The 26,291-nt window shown below is 37.2% G+C and overlaps 2 protein-coding genes across 4 annotated transcripts in view; one reads left to right on the forward strand and one right to left on the reverse strand.

The window, feature by feature from the left end:
- Positions 1-8,383, forward strand: part of slc44a5a (solute carrier family 44 member 5a) — a 60,601-nt gene extending 52,218 nt beyond the window's left edge. The window contains exons 8-22 of the mRNA XM_026946110.3: positions 497-620; positions 1,092-1,175; positions 1,274-1,386; positions 2,083-2,214; positions 2,796-2,895; positions 2,971-3,063; positions 3,985-4,072; positions 4,210-4,472; positions 5,217-5,311; positions 6,119-6,222; positions 6,327-6,400; positions 6,491-6,561; positions 7,039-7,127; positions 7,206-7,290; positions 7,665-8,383. Of these exons, the coding sequence (XP_026801911.3) occupies positions 497-620; positions 1,092-1,175; positions 1,274-1,386; positions 2,083-2,214; positions 2,796-2,895; positions 2,971-3,063; positions 3,985-4,072; positions 4,210-4,472; positions 5,217-5,311; positions 6,119-6,222; positions 6,327-6,400; positions 6,491-6,561; positions 7,039-7,127; positions 7,206-7,290; positions 7,665-7,804 (1,655 nt within the window). The 3' untranslated portion in view covers positions 7,805-8,383. The remainder of the gene's footprint in view (positions 1-496; positions 621-1,091; positions 1,176-1,273; positions 1,387-2,082; positions 2,215-2,795; positions 2,896-2,970; positions 3,064-3,984; positions 4,073-4,209; positions 4,473-5,216; positions 5,312-6,118; positions 6,223-6,326; positions 6,401-6,490; positions 6,562-7,038; positions 7,128-7,205; positions 7,291-7,664) is intronic.
- Positions 8,384-14,483: 6,100 nt separating this feature from the next.
- On the reverse strand, positions 14,484-24,519 carry lhx8a (LIM homeobox 8a). 3 transcript variants are annotated; one of them, XM_026946144.3, is made up of 8 exons: positions 22,748-22,934; positions 22,400-22,543; positions 21,556-21,677; positions 19,816-20,036; positions 17,989-18,092; positions 17,502-17,597; positions 16,540-16,738; positions 14,484-14,971 (listed from the first exon to the last, which is right to left on the reverse strand). In XM_026946144.3, the coding sequence occupies exons 1-8, from the start codon at positions 22,796-22,798 to the stop codon at positions 14,895-14,897; spliced, it is 1,014 nt and encodes a 337-aa protein (XP_026801945.1). In that variant the 5' UTR covers positions 22,799-22,934; the 3' UTR covers positions 14,484-14,894. The 3 variants fall into 3 exon arrangements, with proteins under 3 accessions (XP_026801945.1, XP_026801942.1, XP_026801943.1); XM_026946141.3 differs by lacking the exon at positions 22,748-22,934 and adding an exon at positions 23,827-24,519 and having other exon boundaries at positions 14,485-14,971; XM_026946142.3 differs by lacking the exon at positions 22,748-22,934 and adding an exon at positions 23,827-24,518 and having other exon boundaries at positions 14,485-14,971; positions 16,555-16,738.
- Between the last annotated feature and the right edge of the window lie 1,772 nt (positions 24,520-26,291).

The following is a 26,291-nucleotide window of genomic DNA, read 5'->3' on the forward strand; positions in this document are numbered from 1 at the left end:
TGGTCAGAAGGTGTTGATTAATTTTCTAGAACAGCAGCTCAGACAGTAGCGCAGGTTTATATTAATTCTACTCCGTTATCGTTTCTATAGAAACAGCTCATTAACAGAGACATGTACAGCAGACACTCTGCTTAAACCGATTAAAAAATGTGTGTAATCATTAATATGTGACATTTCCTGTAAGGAGATGTTTATGTACCATTTATGGAAGGAGTCTCCAGTGTCAGCTTTGTAACAGTCAGAGGTAAAGCTATACGTTCTCTGAAATCTTCAGGACAGAGGAGTTTACACTTTTTGTGGTTTCTCTGTAATACAGCAAGCTGCGTTTGTTTGTCTTATTAACTTTAATAGAAGGAAGATTAGAGAGGCTGGTGAGGGAAGGTTTTCTGAGACACCAGACAATGTGGTGGATGTTTTTCCTGCTCTGGTGTCTCTTCGTTCTCTTCGTTCTCTGTGTTTCATTGTTTTTAAACTTTATCCCGAATTTCCGTCTCAGTTTTCCAGCGATGCCTTCCAGACTTTATCATGAGGAATGGCACGCTGACAGTCGCTAACAGAACGGCTTTTAAGGACGCACTGGATATGGCGAGGAGTGTGAGTGAACTTAGAGATGCAGCTGAGTGAGTATACACACACACACACACAGTTTATCTGTAACAATAAACAGATAGAAAGTAAGATGTGTCATTCTTTAATTAAATAAAAAATGCTATTGTTAGGATCAGAGGAATAAAACATGTCGAGATGTGCTGTTATAGGAAAATAATCAACTTCAGGATTGTAACAGCAACTCCGCTTCTTTATATCACCCTGTCCTTGATTATTGTCCTATAAAAGCACACCTCCAAGTGTTCTATTTCTTATTTATATCATATCATATAGATGAGTCAGCTTCGTCTGAAGTGATCTTGGAAGAAATAAATAGAATCCATTAAATCTAAAAGCTTTATTTTCCATTATGACTTATGAAAAACAATTAAAGCAGCTGTTGTGTGTGAGTGAGACGCTTCATTAAGCAGTGATTGTATGGATGGTTTATGGATATTTTATAGCTGTCTGTCTGTTGTCTCTCGCTCCGTCTGTCTGTGCAGTGGTATAACGGGTCTGCTGGAGGCCAAGCAGCTCGGCATGAAGATCGTGGAAGACTACGCCAACTCCTGGGCCTGGATTCTAATGTGAGCAGATTTAATATACATCTGAAAAGAGCTTTACTGTGTTTTTAAAGCTTGTGTTTTACAATGTGTCTGTGTGTGTGTGTGTGTGTGTGTGTCAGAGGGTTAATTCTAGCACTGGTCATCAGTCTGATCTTCATCCTGCTCCTGCGCTTCACTGCTGGCCTCCTGCTCTGGTTCACCATCATCGCCGTCATCCTACTCATAGCCTACGGTGAGAGAGAGAGAGAGAGAGAGAGCATGTGTGTGTTACAGAGTGGTACAGTGTGTGTTTGTGTAGCAATAGAGAGAGGGATGGACAGACGTTAGGACAGATAGACAGATAGAGACATAGAGAGAGAGATGGACAGAGAAAAACAGATGGAAAGACAGACAGACAAGCTGGTACATGGACAGACTGATAGCTGGAAAGACAGATTGAGATAAACAGAGAGACAGACTGGCAGAAACAGAGGCTGATAGATAGATAGATAGATAGATAGATAGATAGATACGCAGGCAGACCGACACACGGCTGGGCAAAAAGACTGACGGACAGGCAGGCAGATGGACTCTCAGACAGATAGATGGACAGAGAGACAGACACATAAATAGATAGACAGACTGAGTGACAGTTGGACAGATAAAAAGACAGACAGAAAGATAAATGGATGGACAGATAGAGATACAGATAGTCAGATGGACAGACAGACAGGCAGATGGAAAGACAGACAGATAGATGGATGGAGAGAGACACAGATAGAAGTATTGCCCGGATCAAGAGCAGACCAGAGCGAGCATCCGTATATAACACTTCCGCCACATCAACCAATCAGAACGTTTCTAGATTTAGTAAACTAACAGGTGCAGAAGCGTTCTCCAGTTACAGTAGGTCATGAGTCTGTGTACGTCTGACTTCCTGTGTGATTAGGAATCTGCCGTTGTTACTGGGAGTTCACGCTTTTGAGAGAGACTCCCGAAGCAGACGTCAGCATCACAGACATCGGAGTCCAGACGAACCTACACGTCTACCTGCAGCTCAGCCAGACGTGGCTCATCTTCTGTGAGTTAAAGCAGAAAACGACTTCCTGTTGCATAAACAGACCTGAAGCATAAACATCAGAGTTCCTAACTGCCCAATCCAAAGCCACGCCCAAAAGTCGTTATGTTTGTTAGGTAGGTCAAATTTGTAAAAAATGGTGGCTGGATTCACTGAGTTAAGCAGTTACTGAAATATGTCACCATCAGCAATGTCCTGAGTACATGCTTGAAGGAAAAGTAAATGATGATAAATTATTTCAACCAACAGATGATGGCAAAATACGAGCTAATTTCTCTGCAGCGCTAACAGCACAGCTAACATACAAATTGTATTAACCATTAATCTTAGCTGAACAATCCTCACAGCATGTCTGTGATAATTTTGAGGATATTTAAAGCTTAAAATTCCAAACAGAGTTCCATAAAGCACTAAAGTGCTGAACGTTTGACTGAAAATATGGCAGAAGGCAACGGTTGCTAAGCAGCGACAAAGAAATAAGGGCTGAGGTACGGTTAGTTATCAGTGAAAGTGAATGTTCTCATGCTTTTCTTTTCATGCATGTGTGTGTGTGTGTGTGTGTGTGTGTGTGTATTTTCTTTCAGTGGTGTCTCTGGTTTTAACTGAAGCATCCGTAGTTTTAATGCTGGTCTTCCTGAGGAAGAGAGTGTGCATCGCCATCGCCCTGCTCAAAGAGGGCAGCAAGTAAATCTGATTTTTCTCCCGTTTCACAATTTCAGCCCCATGAACTCTCCTGAACTCTTGTGTGTGTATTTGCAGGGCCATCAGCTACATCATGTCTGCTTTATTCTACCCAATCGTCACCTTCGTGATGCTGGCTGTGTGTATCTCTTACTGGGCCGTTACAGCTGTGTATCCTTATTATCAGTGCAGAACGTGAAAATGATACAAATGATACGAAGATTGTACTCGTTTGTCCACTAGGGGTCGTATCGCATCTCAGTTTAGAGTGGAAGAAATGTGAGCCAGGAATTAGCAGGTCATATTTGCAAAATGGCTGTTTTTGTTATTTTAATAAGCTGCATTAGACTCTATAACAGGGTCAAGCTGTGAACACACCTGTAGCTAAAGTTAAGAGGAGTTGGCTGTAAAACATGACACTTTACCACAAAAAGTATGCTTCTTTGTCTATTTATTACTGCGAGTTGATTTAACATGGTAATCAAACAACTAGGAGGAGACAAGATTTAGCACAGACAAGATTTAACCTTATAAGCAGCTTTTATATTTATTTATATTAAGCATAATCACTGTTTATACAGTTAACCGAATAACAGTAGTTATTTAACAGAGTGGAAATGGACAGTCGGCATGCTGTTACATCCCCCTGACCTGCCTTATTTACCCACAATTCTTATTACCTATAGCTAAGAAGAGAAGCTTGTGACATGTGACACTTTGCCATTCTAAATTAACAAAGTTAACTTGTTTGTCTATTTATTAACTGACACCAAAATTTTACATTTGGTGAGCCAGCCAGGAGGTTCAGAGAGAAGATTTAAGCAAATCATATTATATAGTATTATATTTTATATTAAAACTATATATTATATTTATTACCAGCTGTAACACGTGTCATGCTGAATAAGAAATATACTTGTTTGTTATGATATTTATCTAAGTGAGTAGGTTTAACACTGAATTGTAACAGTTGGTGAGCCAGCCAGGAGGGGCAAAGACAAGATTTAAGCTTTTTTTGCTAGAATATCTGTTCAGGTCTGAATAATCTCTTATTAAGCTTACTCTGTCTGTTTGCACCTTAATCAAATCCAGTTTTCTGGCATCGTCTGGTGAAGCTGTGTACAAAGTCATGTCAGCGCAGCCCAACTGCAAGCACGCCAACCTCACCTGCAGTCCAGAAGTGAGTCGTCTTCTCTGATTTTGCATTAAATCTTGAGGAGATGAGACATGATGAGACTTTATTACAGATTTATGTAGGTAATGAACAAGGAGTCACTTTCACTGCCATCTGTTCCTGTCCGTTTTGTTTATGGATAGACGTTTAACAGGACCAACATCACTAAGCAGTGTCCAGGAGCTCAGTGTCTCTTCGCGTTCTACGGCGGAGAGAGCGTGTATCACCGCTACATCTTCCTCCTGCAGCTGTGCAATCTGCTCGTCTTCCTCTGGTTGGTTAATTTCACCATCGCGCTGGGGCAGTGTACACTCGCCGGAGCCTTCGCATCCTACTACTGGGCCAAGAGGAAACCTGATGATATCCCATCATGCCCTGTTTTCTCCTCCTTTTTCCGGGCTGTACGGTGCGTAGCATGTTGTAGTCAGGGTGTTCTATCAAGGAGAGTTTCATTTCATAATTAATAATGATTAATAATTCATTGGTTCCTGCTTCTCTTGTTCACACACTAAATGGTAACACATGTATGCCCCTTATAATGTATAATAAAAATATCTTCATTTTTGTCATCTCTTTAACAGCTAACACTTAATATTAATTTATTCAGTACTCCAAACGTTCTGCACCATCCTTTCAAGTTCTTGAAACGCTGAAGGTGTAGCTGCACCTTGGTTCATTTGTGACCAAGCAGCCCTCTCTTAAAATTCAAATTAGGTGCCCATATTTAACCCATAGACCCCTATAGTTGCAATGTGCAGGCATTTTTGCGCTCGGATTTCTCAGGAATCGTAAATCACTCAGAAATAAGCCGCAGAAGGACTTAAAGAAGTGAGACAGAAAGGCTGAAAGGCTAGTGTGCTAAAGGTTAATCTGAGCTGCAGCTATAGCAAATGGCTTTTTGGTCTTTTTTTTTTTTTTTTTTTTTTTTTTGGGACAAGGTCATTAATGAACTACAAAATTTCTTTTAAGAACTCAATGTATATTAATAATTATGTATTATGGTTTTGTGAATTCAGTTTATTTTCTCCTGAAGCTTATTTGTGCACCAAAGATTTTAGCTAGGACTGATGCGATTAGAAACAGTTCTTGCTTGTGAACTCTGTTGTAAACGGGTATCATGGTGGTCCAGTAACGTGTGTTTTGCTTGTAGGTATCACACCGGGTCTCTTGCTTTCGGCTCACTGATCTTAGCTTTCGTCCAGTTCATCCGAATAGTACTTGAATATCTGGACCATAAGCTTAAAGGTAAGTTTCCAGAACAATGTAGACACCTGAAAAAAAAGAACACTCCATGTCATGCTGTTATAGGAAACGAATCAATGACAGGGTGGTGTGATAAAGCGGCGTTACTGTTTCCACCCTGGGTTTGATTATTCTTCTATAACAACACATCTACACGTGTTTTATTACTCATACACCACAGCAATTTGTCAACACTAACATTTAATCTTAATTAAAGAATGACACATCACACTTTTTTATCCATTTATTGTAACATTTAATGTTATGGAACAAGTTGGTTTCTGTTATCTGTTATCACATGTTACAGCAGCTCCCCCTTTACCAGCCTCTCTTTTTTCTCTCTCTTAATAGTTAATAAGACAAAAAAAACACAGTGTGTTTCCAAAAAACCATAACGTGTAAACACATCTGTCCTGAAGATGTCAGAAAAAGTAAAGTTACAGTTTTACCTCTGACTTTCACAAAGCGCTGACACTGGAGACTCCTTCCATAAATGTCTCCTTACAGAAAACTTCGCCAACTTCAATGATTACACTCGTTTTTTAATCCGTTTATGTGGCCATATTATGTCTGTCGTACAAGACCCTGTGAATAACTATATAGTTACTATAGAAACGATAACGTATTAAAACAAGTGCATTCATATAAAGCTGTGATTTGCAGCTGCACTACTGTCAGAGCTGCTGTTATAGAAAATGAATGAACACCTTCTGACCAATCAGAATCCAGAGTTCAGCAGCGTTGTGGTCTAAGCTTGTTTGATTGTCTCTGGTTTTATCTGTATGTGTATCTCTGTGTTTGTGTGTTCAGGAGCTCATAACGCGTTTGCTCGCTTCCTGCTCTGCTGTTTAAAATGCTGCTTTTGGTGCCTGGAGCGTTTTATTCGCTTCATGAACAGGAACGCATACATCATGGTAAGAGTCTATATTGCACATAATCACCATGCAGAAAATCGGGCTATTTTTTTCATAATCTTTTCACGTGATGAAACACTAACTGTGTGATATGTTTCCTCTAGATTGCTATCTATGGAAAGAGTTTCTGCACGTCAGCTCGGGAAGCCTTCTTTTTGTTAATGAGGAACGTTGTGAGGTAAGAACGTCCTCGTGGGTCGTCATAAAAACATGAACGTTTATCTGTTTGCTGCTGTTTATCAGCCAGCATCGCTGTTCTCCGTCGCAGGGTAGCAGTGTTGGACAAGCTTACAGACTTCCTGCTCTTCTTAGGGAAAATTCTCATAACGGGGAGTGTTGGTAAGTCAGCTGCTTTCTCATGTCCAAATCCCAGACAGTTTTCAGTAATAATAGAGGTTTTTTTTTTTTTTTGCATGTGCATTTATGGTTTTTCTGTAACTCTAACCATGGGTCAGATTGATTATAATTATTTATTAGTATTATATATTATTATAATTAATCTAATGCTTCATTTCCAACCTGTGGACAACAGGAAAACAACACTGCAGCACTGCATGAAAAACGAGGGCCTGGCAACCCAAACTGCAGCTGTACATTATTTTTCAAGGCATCATTGCTTTACAGAATTTTTTTTTTTATCTTCCTCTAGTTCCTAAAGTGTGTCTCATGGAAAGCACAGTGATATGAGCACACATTAAAATGGATAAATAATCCACTTTGTGTCTGCAGAATGTGGCACCAGCAGGGGGGAGTAGAGCGTTGTGCTGAATCACTCACTGGTGTGTGTGTTTTTTTTTTTTGTTTTTTTTTTTACAGGTGTTATTGCCTTCTTTTTCTTCACACACAAGATCCCCATCATTCAGGAAGAAGTTCTAGTTCTGAATAATTACTGGGTGCCTCTCCTGGTAAGGAAGCGGTTTGTATTTTTGTACTTTGTGTGTTTTGTTGCTGTCGGTTAACGTGTCTGTGTGTCTCACCGACAGACAGTCGTGTTCGGGTCGTACCTGATCGCACACGGCTTCTTCAGCGTCTATGCAATGTGTGTGGACACACTGTTCCTGTGTTTCTGTAAGTGCACAAAGCAGAGGCGCTGACATCTACTGTTTAACCACATCACACTAGTGACACGCAGAAAACGTTACACACTGAAAAGCAAAACCTTCACTGCGTCGCTGTTACGTCACTTTATCTGTTCAAGTCTGAAAACAATCAGGAGGAGATTGCTGCTTTGGGCAGAAGAGAATGGATAATTCCCTGATCGCCCTGATTGCATTTCACGTTCATCACCGTGTTGCAGTCGTGCCACACCTGCAATGCAATCACTTCAAATATTTCAATATGCTCTAAATATATATTGTGAATTTTACACTTTTCCATGTGGATTCATTCCTTAATCTGTTCCTGCTTCGTCCTGTCTTTGTCCCGCTGCATTACGGATCCAGGTGAGGACCTGGAGAGGAACGACGGCACGCCGACGAAACCTTTCCTCATGTCTCCCGGCTTGCGCAGAATTCTGGGAAGCGTGGATCAGAGCCCCGGGAAATCACGAGCAGCACTGCATCAGTGCGCCGTCAGAGAATAGCTTTACTCCTCCTGCTAGCTAGCATGCTTTAACTCTTTAACTCTCCTCCTGCGGCTGTGAGGACGCCGGCCGCTACGTCCTGTACTGTAACCCGTCTCCGATGCACTAAGACTGTGACAAACACTGAGCATTTACTTCCACTAGAGGAGACTGAAGGTGCTATGCACTAACACACACACACACACACACACTCACACACACACACTCACACACACTCACACACACACAGGTTCTGTCCAACTTTCTATCTGCCTTATTCTCACACGTACAGCCGTTTACAGGATTTTTTGCGACATCCAGATTGACCCGAGGTCTGATCGCTTATTCAGAGGTAGAACTGATGTTTTTTTTGTGATTGGAATAAAAAAGGACATTTTTACGTTTCGACTTTATGAGTGATATGTTAACTTTCAACCTCAGCTCAGCCTCAACACCAGATTTTTTTACATCAGCCTAATCATAACACTCTCATTTGTTCCCATATGGAAAAGCTTTTTTTATATATATAAAACATATATTTTGACCTGTATTTAAGAATATATACTATATATAATGAGTAAAACATTTGGTGATGTGCAGTTACTGGAAAATAATCAATGAGAGGCTGGTGTGAAGTGGTGTGTTTTATTTCTCTTATATCACAGCAATTTGTGTTTATTTACAAACAACACATTGTATCTTTTTATCCATTTATAGTTACATTAAAACATCTGGAACATCTGTGGAACATCTGTGAAACAAGCGAGTTCCAGTTCAGCCTCTCTTTTTTCTCTTAAGAAAAAAAAAACACAGCTTGTATTGTAACAGAGAAACCGCAAATAGCATAAAACTCCCGAAGATGTCGGAAAAGTTACAGCTTTATCTCTGACACTGGAGACTCCTTCCATAACTGTTAATCCGTTTATGGATTATGGAGCGTCCACTGTTCAAGTCCCTGTGAATGAGCTGTTACTATAGAAACAATAACGTATTTATAGAAATCTGTGATTTGCAGCTGCACTGCTGTCAGAGCTGCTGTTATAGGAAATTAATCAACACCGTCTGACCAATCAGAATCAAGAATTCAACAATGCTGTGGAGTAATGAAATATTGTGATATATTGACATATATTTTACTATGAAGGAAAATATTCCCAAAATTCCCAAAATATAACCCAAATATATTGTTTATATTACAATATATTTTTAAATACAGATCAAAATGTATGTTTTCTAACAAAAACTGGGCCAATCTCAAATATTTGGATATACACTACAATATATATTTTGAACCATATGTTGCTTTTCCATATAGGTTACATTTTTTTTGGACATTTATTAAAAATAAATGGGAATAGAATAAACTTGCGGTGTGCACGCAGAAGGATTTCAGGCATTTTTATCAAAATAAAAGGTTTATTCCTGCACATTTTCCACAATTCTGCTAGTTTGATGTTTTAAATTAAAGATTAAACATAAAAAAAGAGAAAATACACACCCTGTTGTATCTGCCTGTCTTCTGATTGAGAAGAGAGATTTTAAAAACTAATTGGCATTGCTGGATTCAAAAAATAATAATTTTGTTAGTAAAGTTCATCTTTATTTGTCTGATAAACAAATCCCAATGAAAACATTTGTGACTTTTATTTATTTATTTATTTATTTATTTATTTATTTTTTTTATTTATTTATTTATTTATTTTAAGGATCCTATCTCTGTTATTATCAAGATTGTACATGGTAGCATGAATGACATCCTTCCTGTAAAAGCATGACATAAATGGGTTTCTTGTTAATTGCTGGGTTAAAACCGTGATCACCTGATCACCAGTGCAGATTCTGCACAACAGGGTTGCCAGAGCTGCACAACAAATCCCACCGCATACGAAAATCAGTTCCGCCTAAAATAAGTCCAAAGTCCAAACTACCAACAGCAAACACACTGGAATTAGAAGCTGGAAGATACGACAAAAAATATCATATTGCATTCCACGAGGAAATTTTTTTATGTATCGTAATATATCATCTAACTTAGCAACTGCCAGCAAAAGAGTAGTGCTACTTTAAACCTGTAAAAATTAAGTTACAAAGAGTTTAATGATGTTTTTATTTTTCTGTCTACAAACACTATTCTAACACTGAAAATGGGGAAATGTTTACAATTTTAAAGATTAGATTTAAAAAATACGCTAGCTAATTCAACAAACAAATTCACAAATATTATATAGTTTATTAATTTAACAAACTCACAAAACTTGTTTAGCTATTAATTTAACACGCTAATTCACAAATCCTAACTAGCTAATTTAACTACCTAAATTACAAAACTTGACTAGCTAGCTAATTTGAAACAATAAATCATAAAACATAGCGAACTGTGATTTAACAATTTAATTCAAAAAACTTAACTAGCTAGCTAATTTACCGAACAAATTCACAAAACTTAACTAGCTAGCTAATTTACCGAACAAATTCACAAAACTTAACTAGCTAGCTAATTTACCGAACAAATTCACAAGCATAACTAGTTAATTTAATGGACTTTATTTACAAAACTCAACTAGATAATTTACCAAACTTAAAATTAACTCATCATACTTCTTTAGATTTGAGAGTGAATTTTAAAGTCAAATATTTGAAATAAACGGAACAAAAAAGGAAAATCTTGTGCTTTGTTATGGTCAAAATGAAAAAGAAGGAGTAAAAAGTAAGATTTTTTTCTCTTGGAAATGAGCAGTGAGTAAGAGTAAGAGTACAAATGTTCAAAATAGTGCTGAAGTACGGAACTGAAGTATATTTTCCACCGCTACATTTAGCACCTTATTGTCTAATAACCACGTGGCCTTTTTTCACCTGGTGGCCACCAGAGGGCGCTGTGGTGTAGCCTTGTTCCAGAAATCAGTTCACTGCTGCTGTTAATAAAATAATGCCCTGAATCATGATGCTCTTTTGCATTAACTAGTGAAACTAGTTGATTACATTCTTAATTTCTAGTCGACTAGTAAAAGTTAACAGTTGTGAACCCCCTAAAAGCGATATGGTGCAGCCTATAATTAGGGATTGTGTTGCATGGTGAGCAATTTGAGACACAGCCCTAGAGCTCATCCACATTCTCCTCATCTTTTAATACAACTTCCTGCTTTTCCTCACACTCAGAGCCACATGCATGTAGATTTTTCCCCAAGAGTTCATAAAGCACCTCTGAATGAAATAAACGGGAAATAAACGGGAAATAAATGGGGAAATAAACGGGAAATAAACAGGAAATAAATGGGAAAATGGCTCACACTAGGCGACTTTTCGAAATCAATCCGTCTCCTCTACAAGGATGTCAAAGCCATTTGGGTTCCTTTGTATTGGGAGGTGTAGGGTTTAAGTGCTACACTTTGTAAATGTTGCAGAAATCCTTTTTTTTGTATGTTTTGGGACAGGAATATGATGTATTTGTATCTTTTGTACCACAAGGGAAAAAACAGGAATGTGGATTTTTTTTTGCAAATAAAAAATAGTCAAAATATTAAATCATGTCAGTGTAATTTCATTACAGTACATGTAATAATATTTAGCCTTTAGTTATCTCTATATTGCATCTATAAGGATGATTATCATATATATGTGTGTGCGTGTGTGTGTGTGTGTGTGTGTGAGATTATGAAATTGCTTTTACATTTATATTTGTTTATTTTGAAGATATTTTTAAGTAGTAATTTTTAAGCAGGATAAGCAGTGGTACACACTAGTACAGACGAGTTATAGTCTGTCAGTATTAATAATAATAATAATAATAATAATAATAATAATACACACTCACAACAATAATAGGGCGGTATAAGTAACTGCAAAAACGGAAAAGGTAACCACACACCTGAATACACAAATACACACACACACACACACACACACACACACACACACACACATGCCTGAGGGCGTTTCAGCTTCAGGGATCAAGTGCTCTCTTGACATAAGTAAAGCACAACGACAAAAAATAGGTGATTTTCCTTCTTTTTTTTTTCTTTTTTTTTAATACTAGCAGTACCTCTGCTGAGTTTCATTAAATACAAGTTGAGAAAAGTTGAGAAAAAGCTCAAAGGTACTGTGTTTTTCTTCATTTAAAAAAAATATTTATTTATAGTATTTAACATGTATAACATTCTTGCGATGTGTGAAAAATGTTCTTTGTTGAGTTTAGGTCACATTGCACGTGTTCCAAGCTGACTTCAAATTTTATTGGCTTTGGTCTATATACATCTGCGAATACATATTAGTGTTTGAGTAAATTTCAGAAAATTAACCGTGTATTACAAATTAATTTCACATTTTATATTTATTAATGTATGTATTTTTATTTCCTACAGATTCAGAAGCACAGCTGATGCATGTAGGAAACATCCTGTTTCTCTAGAAACCTTGTGTACCATGCTGCAGGTCAACTACATGTACACTCACTGGCCACTTTAATAGGAAGGAACACCTGTACACCTGCTCATTCATGCAGTTATTCAATCAGCCAATCGTATTACAGCAGCACAGTGCACAAAATCAGCAGTTACTGGACAAGAGCTTGAGTTCATGTTCACATCAACATCAGAATGGAGAAATTATCTCAGTGATATCAGTGACTCTGACTGTGGCAGGGATGTTGGTGCCAGGTTGAGTATTTCAGAAAGTGCTGATCTGCCATTTCCACGCACAACAGTAACCTCTAGAGTGAAACTCAGTGTGGTGCGAAAAACAAAAAAACATCCTGTAACTGGCAGTTCTGTGCATGGAAAAACGAAAGAAAAAAGACGTCTTGTTTATGAGATCGGTCAGAGATGAACAGTCGGACTGGTTCAGGCTGACGGAGAGACTTCGGTAACTCACATAACCACTCTTTACAACCGTGGTGAGCAGAAAAGCATCACAGACAGCACAACAAATCGAACCGTCAGAAGGATGGGCTGAAACAGCAACAGTTCAGCACAACGTTTTCAGAGAAAATAAAGATAAAAATCCTTCATCTGTGCAAGCAAGCTTGAGAAAATAAAGAATGAGCCTTTGAATCAAAACGACTTTAAGAAACAAACACTCAAGTCAGTCAGGGTGTACAAACTAATGCCTCACACTGTGTGTCAGATTTTCCCAGCCATACATCTTTCTGCGCTTTACCTCTCAGCTTTGTTCATTCAGATTCAGACAAAATCTGTCATCACCCTCAAACCACTAATTGGCACCTGCTAATATCTGAACAGAGCTGTGTAATTTGTTACGTGTGTTATATAAACAGCACGAGTACAGTGCAGTAAATTACTTCTACAAGACCGAACATGAGCTCACACTCGCTCAGACCAACCCCACACTGATCTGATCTATGTTCACTACTCAAGAGTGGTTTAATAAATAATAAGAATATGGTTCATGACATTAAGATGCAACTCAGTCACGTATCCAGAGCATTAGCTGTGCGTGGAGTTTGTAGGTGCTTTGAGGAATCATTAGCTAAAAGCTAGCTAAATTATCTCTTCAAACATTAGCTAGTCTCACAAGCCAGACCTCTAGCATTTGGTCACTCAACATGACCAAGACCCGCCCACTTTCACAGATAATGTTTGATTGACACGGCAGTCGTCTAACCTGCGGTCCATCTGCAAACACATGGGAGCTTCCCAAATTCCCGATTCCTCAATCCCGCGTTCTTCAAACCGATCGAAGTCCGCCATTTATAGTAAATAAGTACCAGTATGTTAAAAGAAGTCTGAGGAATCAAGGAAACAGGAGATACGAGTCCTGGGAAGGGGGAGAAGTAAAAACACAGTAAACAGAAAAAAGCATACGATGATAGATTTGGATATAGTTCCAATTCCAGACATTGAAATTTCCATGCCTCTCTAAAAAAATATATTTAAATGACGTTTTGTGTAATGTTAGCAAAATCAAACACACATTGATCGATTTTATTTCACATCAACACAAAGCATTCTCAGTTTACTGAGACAGAACATGAGACACCACATCAGTGTGTCTTTCGAGCGGGAAACATTGAGTTGAGACTAGAGAGCGGGCCAATAGACGCGAGATGGAGGAAGTGGGCGGAGCTTTTGGGGAGTCAGATAGTTAAAAACACTTGCACAGCTGTCAATCATTTCAGATTCGTGTGCCAATTGGCTCGTCTGCTGTTTTTATTTGGCAGGAATAAAGACTGCTCTGTTGGTATATTGTGTGAGAACTTGTAGCAGTGTATTAAAGTTAAAATGCAGAGCTCCTGCGCAAAATGCGTATCTGGAGATTCCAGTTATTGTGAGCGTTATGTAGGTTTTCAATATCAGACTATTTGAGTGCATATAAATGGCATTCAAAGTTAATTTCAGTCATCAGAATTTAAACATTTACTTGTATGTAATTGAGTTTTGTTAGTTTGTTAATCAAATAAGCCACGCCCTTATTTGATGATGTCACTCTGACTTAAGTCTGTGCTGGTAAAGGAACATTGCTGGACCCCTGAGACGACAATGCGACGCTCTGCACCACCATGCCACCATAATGTTTCTACATTTTTCAATATTTTCTAAAATTGGTCCTTAAATTCCTAGCACGACGAAGTCTTATGCTTTTTTTTCTCCAAATTTTTACGTTTGGAAAAGACTTTAGCTGGTTAGACATAATAACCAAAGTGTCCAAACATCAGACTGTTTCACAATGAATGCAGTTACTCAAACAAGTTCTGTAAGCATTGAACATTTTATTGGTATTTTGTTCAGCTTCCAATTACCGCGATTCATCCACAAAAAAAAAGCAGCTGTACATCAACAGAAACAAGAAACTAAGACTTCCATCATAAATTTATTTCAAAACAAAGTGCTCAGTCACATACAACAAATAAATTAAACGTGATTGTATTCAACCGTTATAGATATTTATATATTAAACAAAAAAAAAAAAACTTCAGCCATTCACAATAACATCAAAAGCTTGTTTTCTTGGACCATCCTTCAGTAAATGCTCATGAAAAGATAGAACAGTTACAGGGTCACGGTGCAAGACACGGTCAACAGAGCGATGAAAAGTTCCTCACGCTTTCCTCTAGACTCTGACCTGATTGGTTGAGAGGGTGCAGTGGGCGGGGTTTGTCTCAGGCATGGCTGATGGGCAGCTGTGTCATCGAGTGGGGCAGGAGAGGCTGGAACACCAGCGACGTCGGAGACTGAACTGGAAAAGAAAAAGAAAAAAAGCACGTTAAAACATTGTGTTGCTCACAGTGACGGCACAAAGAACACAGCAGTGACGTAGTGACATCAGATCAGAATCACGTGCGTCTACAAACAAATACTGATCTCATGGGATAGCGTGAAAGGAAACCAGCCTTAAAATCTGCAGCAAGGTTTCAAAAACAAAACGCTGCCTACAGAAATAAATTTTAAAAAAATAAAAATTGCTACCAACAAGAACAATGTTTTCTGAACTGAAGTGTTGGACTGTCACAGCGTCAGTGCAGCTTTATACGACGTTTAATGTCAAGTTTTAAAACAAACTTCATAACTAGGGACCACTTTAATGGTTTAAAAGTCAACACTTTTTAAAATAAATCCACAATAAAAAATAAATCCATGATCCTCTCGGTACAAAGTTATACAGCAATATTGTGAATATTTTTGAAGCCAAATAGCTTTTTACTCCTGAACTTTTCACTCTCCGAAAAAAAAATAATAAAAAGGATGTAAAATTGTCATATTCAAGTTATTATTTATTATAATCGTTTTTGAACTAGTGAGGTTTGGATTAAATGCATTTCATTCAAATGGCCAGTTTCTTAACTAATAACTATATGAACTCAAATTTTGGTAATTGTGGGATGAGATTTCCACCACCAACAAAAAATAAATAAATAAATAAATAAATAAAATCAACCACACCCCTGCACTCGCTGGCGATGCGTGACGGACTCCACTTTGAGGACTGAGGGTGTAATTTACTGAAAACTGATTAGCAGATTGCAGCTTCATAATGATGACAATTATTAAAATGGAATATTAAAATTATTACAATTTATTTCAATTATTTAGCCAGTTTAGGAAACTAGCACTTCACCAATATAAAACATCCCAAATTCTTTGAAATATAAGAGCCATAGAAAATATACTGCTTAATCTGACATTATTAATATTCTTAAATAAGTATGATATTATTGCACATAGTTCTGTTTCCCATAAACGCCTTAATGAAACCAGAACACAGCTTTAAAGTGAAAAAGGGACATTTGCTGTATATATAGTGGTCTGGATTTCAATATTAATATTGAATTTTACTCAAAAATGAGTAAATAAATTAAAATGAATTTCTGTGTGGCATCATTAATTACTTTTTTGGCAGAATCCGTCTCATATTTAAGATTGAATGTTAGAGTGCATCATCAGAGAGGATCTTAACTGTGACATAAACGCACTTAGATATAAAATAAATAAATAAATAGATAAATAAAAGTGTAATTAAGAATGGCTGTTGAGTCGAGCATACTTTGAGACTATAAAGACAAAAGCAAAGTTAGATCACTACGCTGCATGATCAGAAGCTGAAAGTGGTCAATAAACGAAGCTCTGATTGGTCATTAATTAAAGAAACTTGATGAAAGCTTGTGAATAATACACAAGAGTCGATATAAACCCAACATCTACTACACCAGGATGACAAATGTCACAATTCATTTTGAATTACTTGAGAAAGTTATCACTGAAGCTTCTCCACATTTTACACCCACGTTACAGAAGCGAGACACACACCAGGGTTGAACTGACCGTCCATGTACGAGTGCAGAGTAGTGAGCATGGGCGTGTCGACCGGAGTGAACGCCGTGTACTGCAGCTCCTCCATCAGAGGCGGGGACAGTCTGCCCGGCTGCAGGGACGACACCGGCGCCGTGGACGAGTGGTTCGGACTCACATGCTTCTTATGACGCGCTCGGCAGTTCTGAAACCAAACCTGAGGAACCACCAACACACAGCTAAATAAGAAGCACGTAAACGGTTTGATTTCAGTCTCTTCTAATCAAATTTGCATCAGTGTGAAATGTACAGAACATGAGACTCGACATGAGCACAAGGTTCGATTCAAGAGCAGGCTTATTTTCCAAAATATAAAATATCAAAGCATGAGACACAACTTCCAAATCTTTAGCATAATTTATGTATATTAGCATATATTCTGTAAAATTACCAAACCTGCTAATGTTTGGATGTGAAAAAGCTGCACGTTATTTTTAACCCTTATATACAATTTCTTTAAAATATTTAAAATGTTACAGTCCTAGTGTTTATTTATAGGAAATGTAAAATGTAAATATCAAAGCAAGCTATACATTTCAAATTTCTCCTGATATTTTAAAATTAATTAATACAAGCCTCTCAGTACAAATTTATTTTATTTTTATGAGCATAATCCAGTTTGTCAAATATTCGCTTCATTATTTAAAGGAGTACAAAAATATTTTGAGGATTTATCAAAGAGCTTTTCATTCCTGAACTTTCACAGATTTGAATTAAAATTGATCATTAGATTAAAATTCACGATTATAGGCTGACTGTATATAAATAAATTACACATCTAAAATATCCTGGAATCAGGAAAATATGGTAAAAGTGTACTTCTTTGTGTGAGGCTTCTTTGTCTCAAAATAAAGCCTGGTGTTTTAATATTTATTATTTTAACTAGACTTTAGTATTTAAGCTCCATTTCATGTGCTTACCTGAATAACTCTGCGGCTGAGTCCGGTCCTTTCAGCCAGCTTCTGCAGCGTCTGAGCGTCCGGGTTGTTGTCCTGAGCAAACTGAGCCTGCATTACCTAACACACACACACACACACACACACACACTATTTTTTAACATGTGCACATTAAAATAATACTAATGCAGAATAAAAGTTTTTGGCTTAATAGTTAAAGGATATCACCACAGTACACTATCATGATATTTAGTTTTACAAGCACTGATTTTTTTTTTTTTGTTTTGTTTTTTAAATTCAGGCTTTAAAAAGGAACAAGAGTGCCAAAGTGAGGTTAAGGACTTGCTGCCGAGTCATTTAGTGTTCTTACAGTACTGATAACCTCAATACTCTCAGTGTATCCTGACATACTGTATATTTATAGCAATATTCAGATCTTATGATCCTGCCCAGTCCTGGAGCGAATAAAGATGATGTACAGATGAGAATGAATGAGAACGTGAGCACTAACCTGCAGCTGGTCAGCCGTGAAGCTCGTCCTCGCTCTCTTCGCCGGCTTGGGCTGGTTTACTTCCTGTTCTGAAGGTACAGCTCCTTCTACATTCACTCCTTTTCCTGGAAGGAAAATTAAATTGTTGAGACAAAACTGTTATTAAGCAACAAAGAGGCTAAAAAAAAAAAAAAAACACATCTGATATTTAACCAAGTACACAGCAACAAAATACAGTCTGACTTGTACTTTCAACATTTCAAAAGAAAAGACTCAACTACATTTTCAAAAATCTCTACATTTCTCTATAAACCGATTTTTGGAAAGTTATAAGGTGATTTTGCAGCATCAAGACAGAATTGTAGGTTTGTTTTGGTTTTTTTATAATTTAGACATAAATATTAGCAAAGCTAATAAGTTAGTGGTCAATAGCACACCAGATAACCGCATTCTGGGAAAAGTAGGCCTACAGAATGGACAATTATTTTCAAACCTGGAAAATCTGTAAAGTAAAACTATATTTTGGGGGAAAATAACTAAATAGAGACTCGAGGCACAACTTTTCAGTCTCCTGAGTGTCGCAGTTCATGTTTTTCTGTTTGATGATAAACACTTAGAGCATTCCTATTCCTAACAGAAAAGAGTTTTAATTTTTTTTTTATTATTGTACTTCACTTGTGACTTTTGCTCAGTACACTTCAAAAGAAAAATCCTTAATTTCTCTAAATCATTACATCTCTCTATGAGTCACATTTTATAGTCATAAGGTGACGAACCATCAGACAGCTTCAGGGAGTCCTAAAATCAAAAGTCCTAACGAAGCTAAACTTTAACAGATGCGACAACGAGACTTTCTCGACCAGGGGTTCGTCAGTGTCAAGTTACATGGAACTTAATAATGCTAACACAACTGCAAAAAAATAATAACAATTGTAAAGATGCTAATATTTCACAAACTGAAAAGCAACATGCTTTAAGTGACATGCTGCCATTTATTACACACGCGTCAGCTAATGATAGCTTATTTAAAAGTCTCACGATTTACTTAAGCAAATATTTAAGCTGGAAGAGCCAAAGACATGTTCGGTTACCTCTGCTGTAGCTTTTAGTATTTAGCTAATATTTGATAAATCAGACAGCTTCAGACAGGAGTGTAGTTTTTTTCTAATATAAATTTACACTCAACATAAATATTAGCCTACATAGTTATATTTTGGGGGAAAAAATACTCGAGTTCCCAATAACTTTCTTACTTTTAGTAAATACAAGAGTTACTTTAACTAACCAGGAGATCTATTTATATGATGTAACTGCACTTTTAAGTTTAAAAAAAAGAAAAAACTAATGACCACCTCAGCAATTTAGAGGCCACAAACAGCTTATAAAACCAAGACCGACTCATTTGTAGTTTGACTGACTGCTCACAGTGAATGTCTGTAGTGCTTGAGTTCAGTCCTCATGTTTAGCAGTCATTTGTATGAACTGTTGTATGAACTTTTTCTGCTGCATTATTTCTTTAGTTGAAAAACGTTTGAAAATAAGGAAAGAAAAATAAATCAATATGAAATGTGAATGAGAATCCGGGAATAGACGAATTTTCAGCTGTAAACATAAGCCATTTCTCTCTCTGCATTCATCATACACGTCTATTCAGATCCTTTAACCCTTCCACGTTACGTGTTCCAACCACAGGGCCGTCGTTGGACGACTCGGCTCGACCATGTTGCACTCATGTTGGTCTACTGATGAACACTTTTTCGTCTTGCAGCACTCGTATCACTGTCGTGTGCTTTACCGGCTCAGCTTTGATTAAATCAACGTGTATAAACGAGAGTGAGAAGGTCTAACCGTTCTCCATGGCACGCTTCAGGTTGTCCAGCATGCGGTCGTAGTGCACGCGGCAGAGCACTCTCTCGTCCACCAGAGCGAACTCCTCTCCTGTAGACAGCTGACGTTTGCAGGAGAAGCAGGCGAAGCAGGCCAGGTGGTAGGTGTTCCCTTTGGCTCGGCGAACCCAGTCGTTGGAGTGGATGTTCCTGCCACAGTGAGCGCAGCGGGTCCCGTATTTCCTATTTTAAAAAATTACATTGAAAACAAGGTCACTTTTCCTGTACTCTGATGTACTACATCTTTTGTACCCTGAAAACTTGAATATAGAATACCTTAAAGCAAACGAAGCTACATAACTGCACCTTAACAAGCACAATTATAGCGTTACTCTAAAAGCAAACTGGAGCTACATCACATTCCCCTTCCCAGATAAAAACAAATCTTAGCTTCCTGAAACAACGTACTGAAGGCACCACCCTAGTAACAAGGGTAAGAACCTTTATTATTAAGATTAATGTCTTAAAATGAATCTTAAATAGGGAAACTGGGATACATTAGAAGTTACTGAATAATACAAACTCTCTACAGTTTCTCAATTTCAAATACTTTATTTATTTCACCATAATTTAAAAAAAGATGTGGTGATTAAGTCTCTTAAGGTACCCGTCATTATCAATTAAATGCTAAAACTGTGCTGTGTTAATGATAAAATGGCCATTAAAACAAAACAGGCTTAAAGTGAGATCATAAATCGTTTGAGGAAAGCAAAAGCTAGATTTGAGGAATGATAGATGTAAAATTTCATTTTTAGCCAAATTGTTTCTTTTAAAACAATTTGGCGTAATTGATTTTTTTTTCTCAGCTTACATAGCCTCATGGTCTAAATGAGTTTAAATAGTGCTAATTGTGTGGAGAAACTACACTTGATCTTCCCTGTGTGCCCTAAAATCTCATTAAATATTTGAGTGAACGTCTACAACTTTAAAAACTAATACAGACTGAGATGAGAGAACATTACTCCAGTACTCACACTGACGCAAAGGCTCAATAAGCTTTGTATAGAATTTTTTTCAGTGAAAAGTAGGCTTAGGATGACCGCACGAGAGGAAAAGCATAATGGAAATGATGGTAATGGAGAACAGACGTCTAAAAATCGGGTACAAAATTTATCCAAAAGATGCAAAACTGAGATTTTTACTGAATCTGATGCTGAGATTTAAAGTCACAGTTGAAGCAGGAGGTCAACATGGCCAAAATACTGAAGCATGATATTTTCATAAAGCATCATGCACATGGTATTTAACTTATTATTCATAAAAAAAAGCAGGAAGTGAAAGTGATCCAATCAGCTACTGAATATAATGATAGTAACTATTACTAAGAGCCATCATTAAGTAAAGATCATTAATAAGTAACTCATTAGTAAATAGTCAGTGTTGTATAGAAGCCAAGTGCTGACTAAAAGTTATAAAAGTGCATATTGTGATCATTTCTCAAGATAAGAACCTCATACTTTTAGCCAACAATCTATAAATCTATAAAAGAAATTTTATTTTAAAAAAAATAAATAAATAAATCTGAAATGTAGCCACATTGTGACGTAACGCCAACACAAAGCGTGCACGAGACAGCACAAATGAACGACAAACAACGCGTTATTATTATTATTTTAAAAATGGACGTTTTTATGCGCTAAAGTTAAGCCAGAAATGAATGCTGGATGATTTAGATAAAAAAAAAACCCGGATGTAACTGTACCTGAAGTAGTCGAGTTTACAGAAAATCTCTTTTTCTTTGATGTAGCAGCTGATGTGGCGGCCGAGTGACGTCTGACACACGCTGCACGAGAGACAGCGCACGTGCCAGCACATGTCGTTTACCTTTAAAACCAAAAAAAAAAAAAAAAAAGAGCACAGGTAAGGACGAGTTAGCAAAGCACTGCACCTCCAATACATAACCTAGAAACCAGTAACACACACACACACACACGTTTCCACAAGCAATAAAATCTAAATATAGCTACAAGCTTAAAGTGAAGCATTAGTGTATTTTTTTTTTTTTTTTTTTTTATAGTTTACATGTAGCATCAATATTAGCCGAGCTAATTAAGCTAGTCATCATTAGCATGCCAAACAACAGGGTTCGAGAAGGTCTGAGTTAGGAGAAAGTAGAAATAATAATAATAATAATAATAATAATAATAATAATAATAATAATAAATTAAAAGTAAGTCTGGAGAATGTAAACTTTTATTCAAACCTGAAAATCTGTATAACTATTTTTGCAAAAATAAATAAATAATGAATATAAATAGGCATTAAGACATGAACTCCTACCACTGCACTTTTTTCAGCCTCGTTAATGTCATTTCATAATATAATTAAAGAATGTTAAGGAAATGAAATATATTAAGTCTGTTTTTTTAAAGTTTGTAGGGGAAATATTGTAGAGGAATGTGTTCATGTAAGAAGAGCAGCTTTAAGAAATCGCGTGATGTGAAAGAGGAGATTTGCTTTCACGAGGAAAACAACATGCTATTAAACGTGTGGGTTTTTTTTTTTTTTTTTTTTTTTTTAATATTTAGTAAGATTTAGTGTGTTACCTTGAGCAGGTATTTGTCTACGATCTCCCCCCCGCAGCTGGTGCAGATGGCTCTCTCACCCATGGCCTGAGGAGAGGAGACGGTGGGCGAAGACACAGAAGACGACGGACACGACACTTCTTCCAAAAGGTCTTGAGTTGAGCTCTGGAGATATGGGGGAAAAATTATTAATAAGAGAAATAATAAACATTAGAAACATGTTTAAATGCGCGCTGGCTAAGCTGCAGGTTTGGTCACTTGGCTTGAAAGACAAACGCAAATGAAAAATGAGAGTTTTTCCGACCTAAAAATATTGCTCCATAAAAGCAAAAAATAATAATTAAACCTGTTAGTTAGTTAGTTAATTACCAAAACGTTTCCTTCTTGCAGGAGTGTGTGAGGTTTGCAGTTTTGTGGCATGATGAGCAGCAGGAGAAAGTGTGCAGGCGCGTCAGGCGGAGAGTCGCGCGCTCCGAGCCGCCGCCCTTTTAACCTCTGCGGCCGCCCCGTTAATAACCATGACAACAAGCCCGGTGCAAGAGATGCCAAACCCCCCCGGAATTATCACCCCACACACACACACACACACACACACACACACACACACACACACGGGGCTCTTGAGGTAATAGCAGTCAGCAGTCTTTCTCCTCCTTTTCGGATGAACGCGTGCCAAAGAGCTTTCAGCTGACAGATTAAAACCTGAACTACAAACTTCACCACGGTGAAGCGATCATGAAAAATAAAGCTTCCAGAACATCCCTGTGCATCAAGAGCTGCACTGACTATAGACTATAGACTATACACGATAGACTATAGACTGTACTGGACTGTAGGCTGTTCTGTCCTGGAGGAGAAATGCCGAGCAGATTGCAGCACAGCTGAAGGTGATGATCAGAGCAGGAAACAAGCTTCAGGCTTCCTGAATCATTATCATCACTAATCACAAAACTATAATGCATCTCACAAAGTGAAATTTACAACAACAAAGTTTTTCCCCCTTCTGAAGTGTCTTCAGAACCTTTAGAAGTGTCCCAGGTAGCAGACATTACACACTGCAAGCTTCCTAAAGGAATTTCATTAAGAAAGAAAAAAAAAAAAAAAAAAAGTTTGTTGCTGTTGTTTGGTCCACTATAATGCTGAATAAGGAGTAAGAGTTCATCCAGCACTTGGGATGTTACAGGACATGAAAAGCAAAAGTGAAACTTTATATATATTTTCAGCTTTTGCACTGTAGTCGGAAAGCAGAATGAATTCCACAAGACAAGTCAGTAGTCTAGAGTCCTAACAGCTCACACCAAATAAACTAAAAGCTAAATCAAGTCACCAGAAGAGCCAGACTTCACTCTGGGTGCTGGATTAGTGGAACACCAGAGATTTTTGTGCATGTCGCAAAGCTTTATGCGGATATTCACCCAGCAGTCTGGCTCCTTTTTTTCAACACTTACTTTGCTCTCGGTTCCCGACTTGAACTCTTCCACGCCGGGGCAGGAAAGCGTCTGCTCATCTTTCCAGTACATGGTGTGAAGGTGTGAAGGTGTGCAGGTTCAGGCTGTTGCAGGTGGCTGTGTGTGGAGCATTACTGCAGGTAATCCACATGTGCGTCTACACCACGATTTAACACCAACTTTAGTTTGGGAGGAACTTTTTTCCGGGGCTTTTTCCCCCATGGCCGCACCTCCTTGGCACATTTACACACGCCTATTACTCAGAGAGGGGGCAAAAAAAAAAAAAAAGAAAGAAAAGAAAAACAGGAATATACAAATGAACCCTCCTCAGTTTCGCCAAGATTTAATTAACGGCAATAACGTCTATTTTCGGCGTTTTTTTTTTTTTTTTTTTTTTTATAGGAGCTGAACATTAACACTCAAGCAGCCTTGAACTTGAAGAGAAGCTGTGCTGATAGTACTGCATACCAAACAATTATTTTTAATCCCTTAAAAAAAATCCAACTAAAAAAAAAAACATTTGGATCCAATTATGGAGTGTTGTTTCCCCGAAAATTATAAAATTAAATATATAATTAAATATATAAACCAGGTATATTAACTGTCGCAAAAAATACATAAGACGTATATATATATTTTTCTTTTTTCAGGTTCATGCTGAATAGTAAGAGTCTCCTGCCTTCTGGTGAAAGACAGCCAGAAGCAGCACTGATTGAGTCTGTGCTCATTACAGCTGTCGCGCTTTTCACTTCTTTAAATAAAAATAATCCGCAATTTGGATTAACTGGTGCCATGTGAGAGTTTCACCACCTTCCCCTTCACCACCTGAGTTTGTTTAGTGTTAAACACGGATTTAAGGAGGAAATCTTTATTATAGGCGACAGAATTGCCTTCATTTATGATGAGCTCTGTTTATAAATGCGCGCTTCATATTCAAATACATGACGGAATTTATTTATAGTCCTACATTATTTTGACTTTATGCTTAATCTTAGATTAAAATGGTCTTAAATCTCTAAAAAAAAAAGTAATATGACTTGTCTGATTTGAACTGTTTTACACAGCTGATTCAGTAGATTTCAACATTTAGGCTTTTTTTAATAGAAATTATGGGCATTTTTTAATGTTTTTAAATATGAAACATAGAAGCTATTGGGACAATTTAATAATTGTCTGCTTTTAAAAGTGTGGTCGTGTATGAACTAAAAGACTGATGCAATCTGCATAAGTGCATGTAAACATCTTTCTATAGAAATACTAATATCACAACATTCATAATAAAAAGCAAAAAATACTAGTTTTTTGCTTTTAATATTAATATTTGAATATAAATAGAGAGAGAGAGAGAGAGAGAGAGAGATGGAGATAGATAGATAGAGACCTAATAACAGTCTTTATAAATAGTTTGATGGTATGTTTTATATTAATTCTACACTTTAATATTAGTCGTATTTTAAATCAGCATGTAAATGTGATTTAATGATAGTCTAAGATAATTGAATAAAATAAAATATCTTTGTTATAAAAATAAAAGTATGGCTTTGATTTTTTTGGGGCTCAGATAGTAACTAATGACATTCTTTAAAATATTGTGATACTAATTTTACAATTTTTTATTGTTAGTTTTATTTTACTTTAAGCAAACAGTGAACAAATCAAATGGTCGTCTAAAGCGATGTAATATTCATATTCATATTTATTGTTTATATTCTTTCATAAAAATACATTTTAGTTAAATATAGCTTTTGGTTTTATTTGGGCTTTCTTTTTTAGGGTTGGGTTTCTTTTTTGTTTTCGGTGAGTTTTTCCTGTGTGTTATGGATGCAGCTTTGACTGGAACCAATTTTTAATGGGTTTCTTCTCTTAGCTGTGCTTTTTCCTACTTTCGAAAACCACAGGCCGGTGTGGATGATGTGCTTTAATATTGCATTTCAATGAAGAAAAAACACACGTCTCGGGGTATATACGTCAAAGCCGGGGGAAAATGTTGGGTGAGGTACATGAGCACATAAACAAGCCCGGTATTGTCTGAAGATGGAGAAAAGTAAAGCGTATGACATCACTGAGTTGTTTACCAGCCTGAACTCCCCAGGTTTTTGTACGGTGTCCTCGGATTTCATGCTGAAGTATTGTGTTTTATCTGTCGAGATGTTGAAAGATAAATGACAGCCAGTGATTATGGTGTTTCCAAAGATGGTGACACCACGTCATAAGTTAATAGAGAAAGACTGGCCAAGACATTGTGGTTACATTACAGCCTGTACCATCTCATTTGACATGATTAACCATACACACATGGACATTGTATCAAAACCCATACCACACACATACACACACACACACACACGTACATGTTTTTATTTCATGTGAGATCATGACTTTTAGTGCTCTTTCCTCTAAAACTTGTCTTATTCCAATCCAGGTTAAAGCGAGGCTTTAGTTGGTGTCCAGCTTTTCTTATTTCT

The sequence above is a fragment of the Pangasianodon hypophthalmus genome, chromosome 21, assembly GCF_027358585.1.
Source record: "Pangasianodon hypophthalmus isolate fPanHyp1 chromosome 21, fPanHyp1.pri, whole genome shotgun sequence".
Classification (NCBI taxonomy): Eukaryota; Metazoa; Chordata; class Actinopteri; order Siluriformes; family Pangasiidae; genus Pangasianodon; species Pangasianodon hypophthalmus.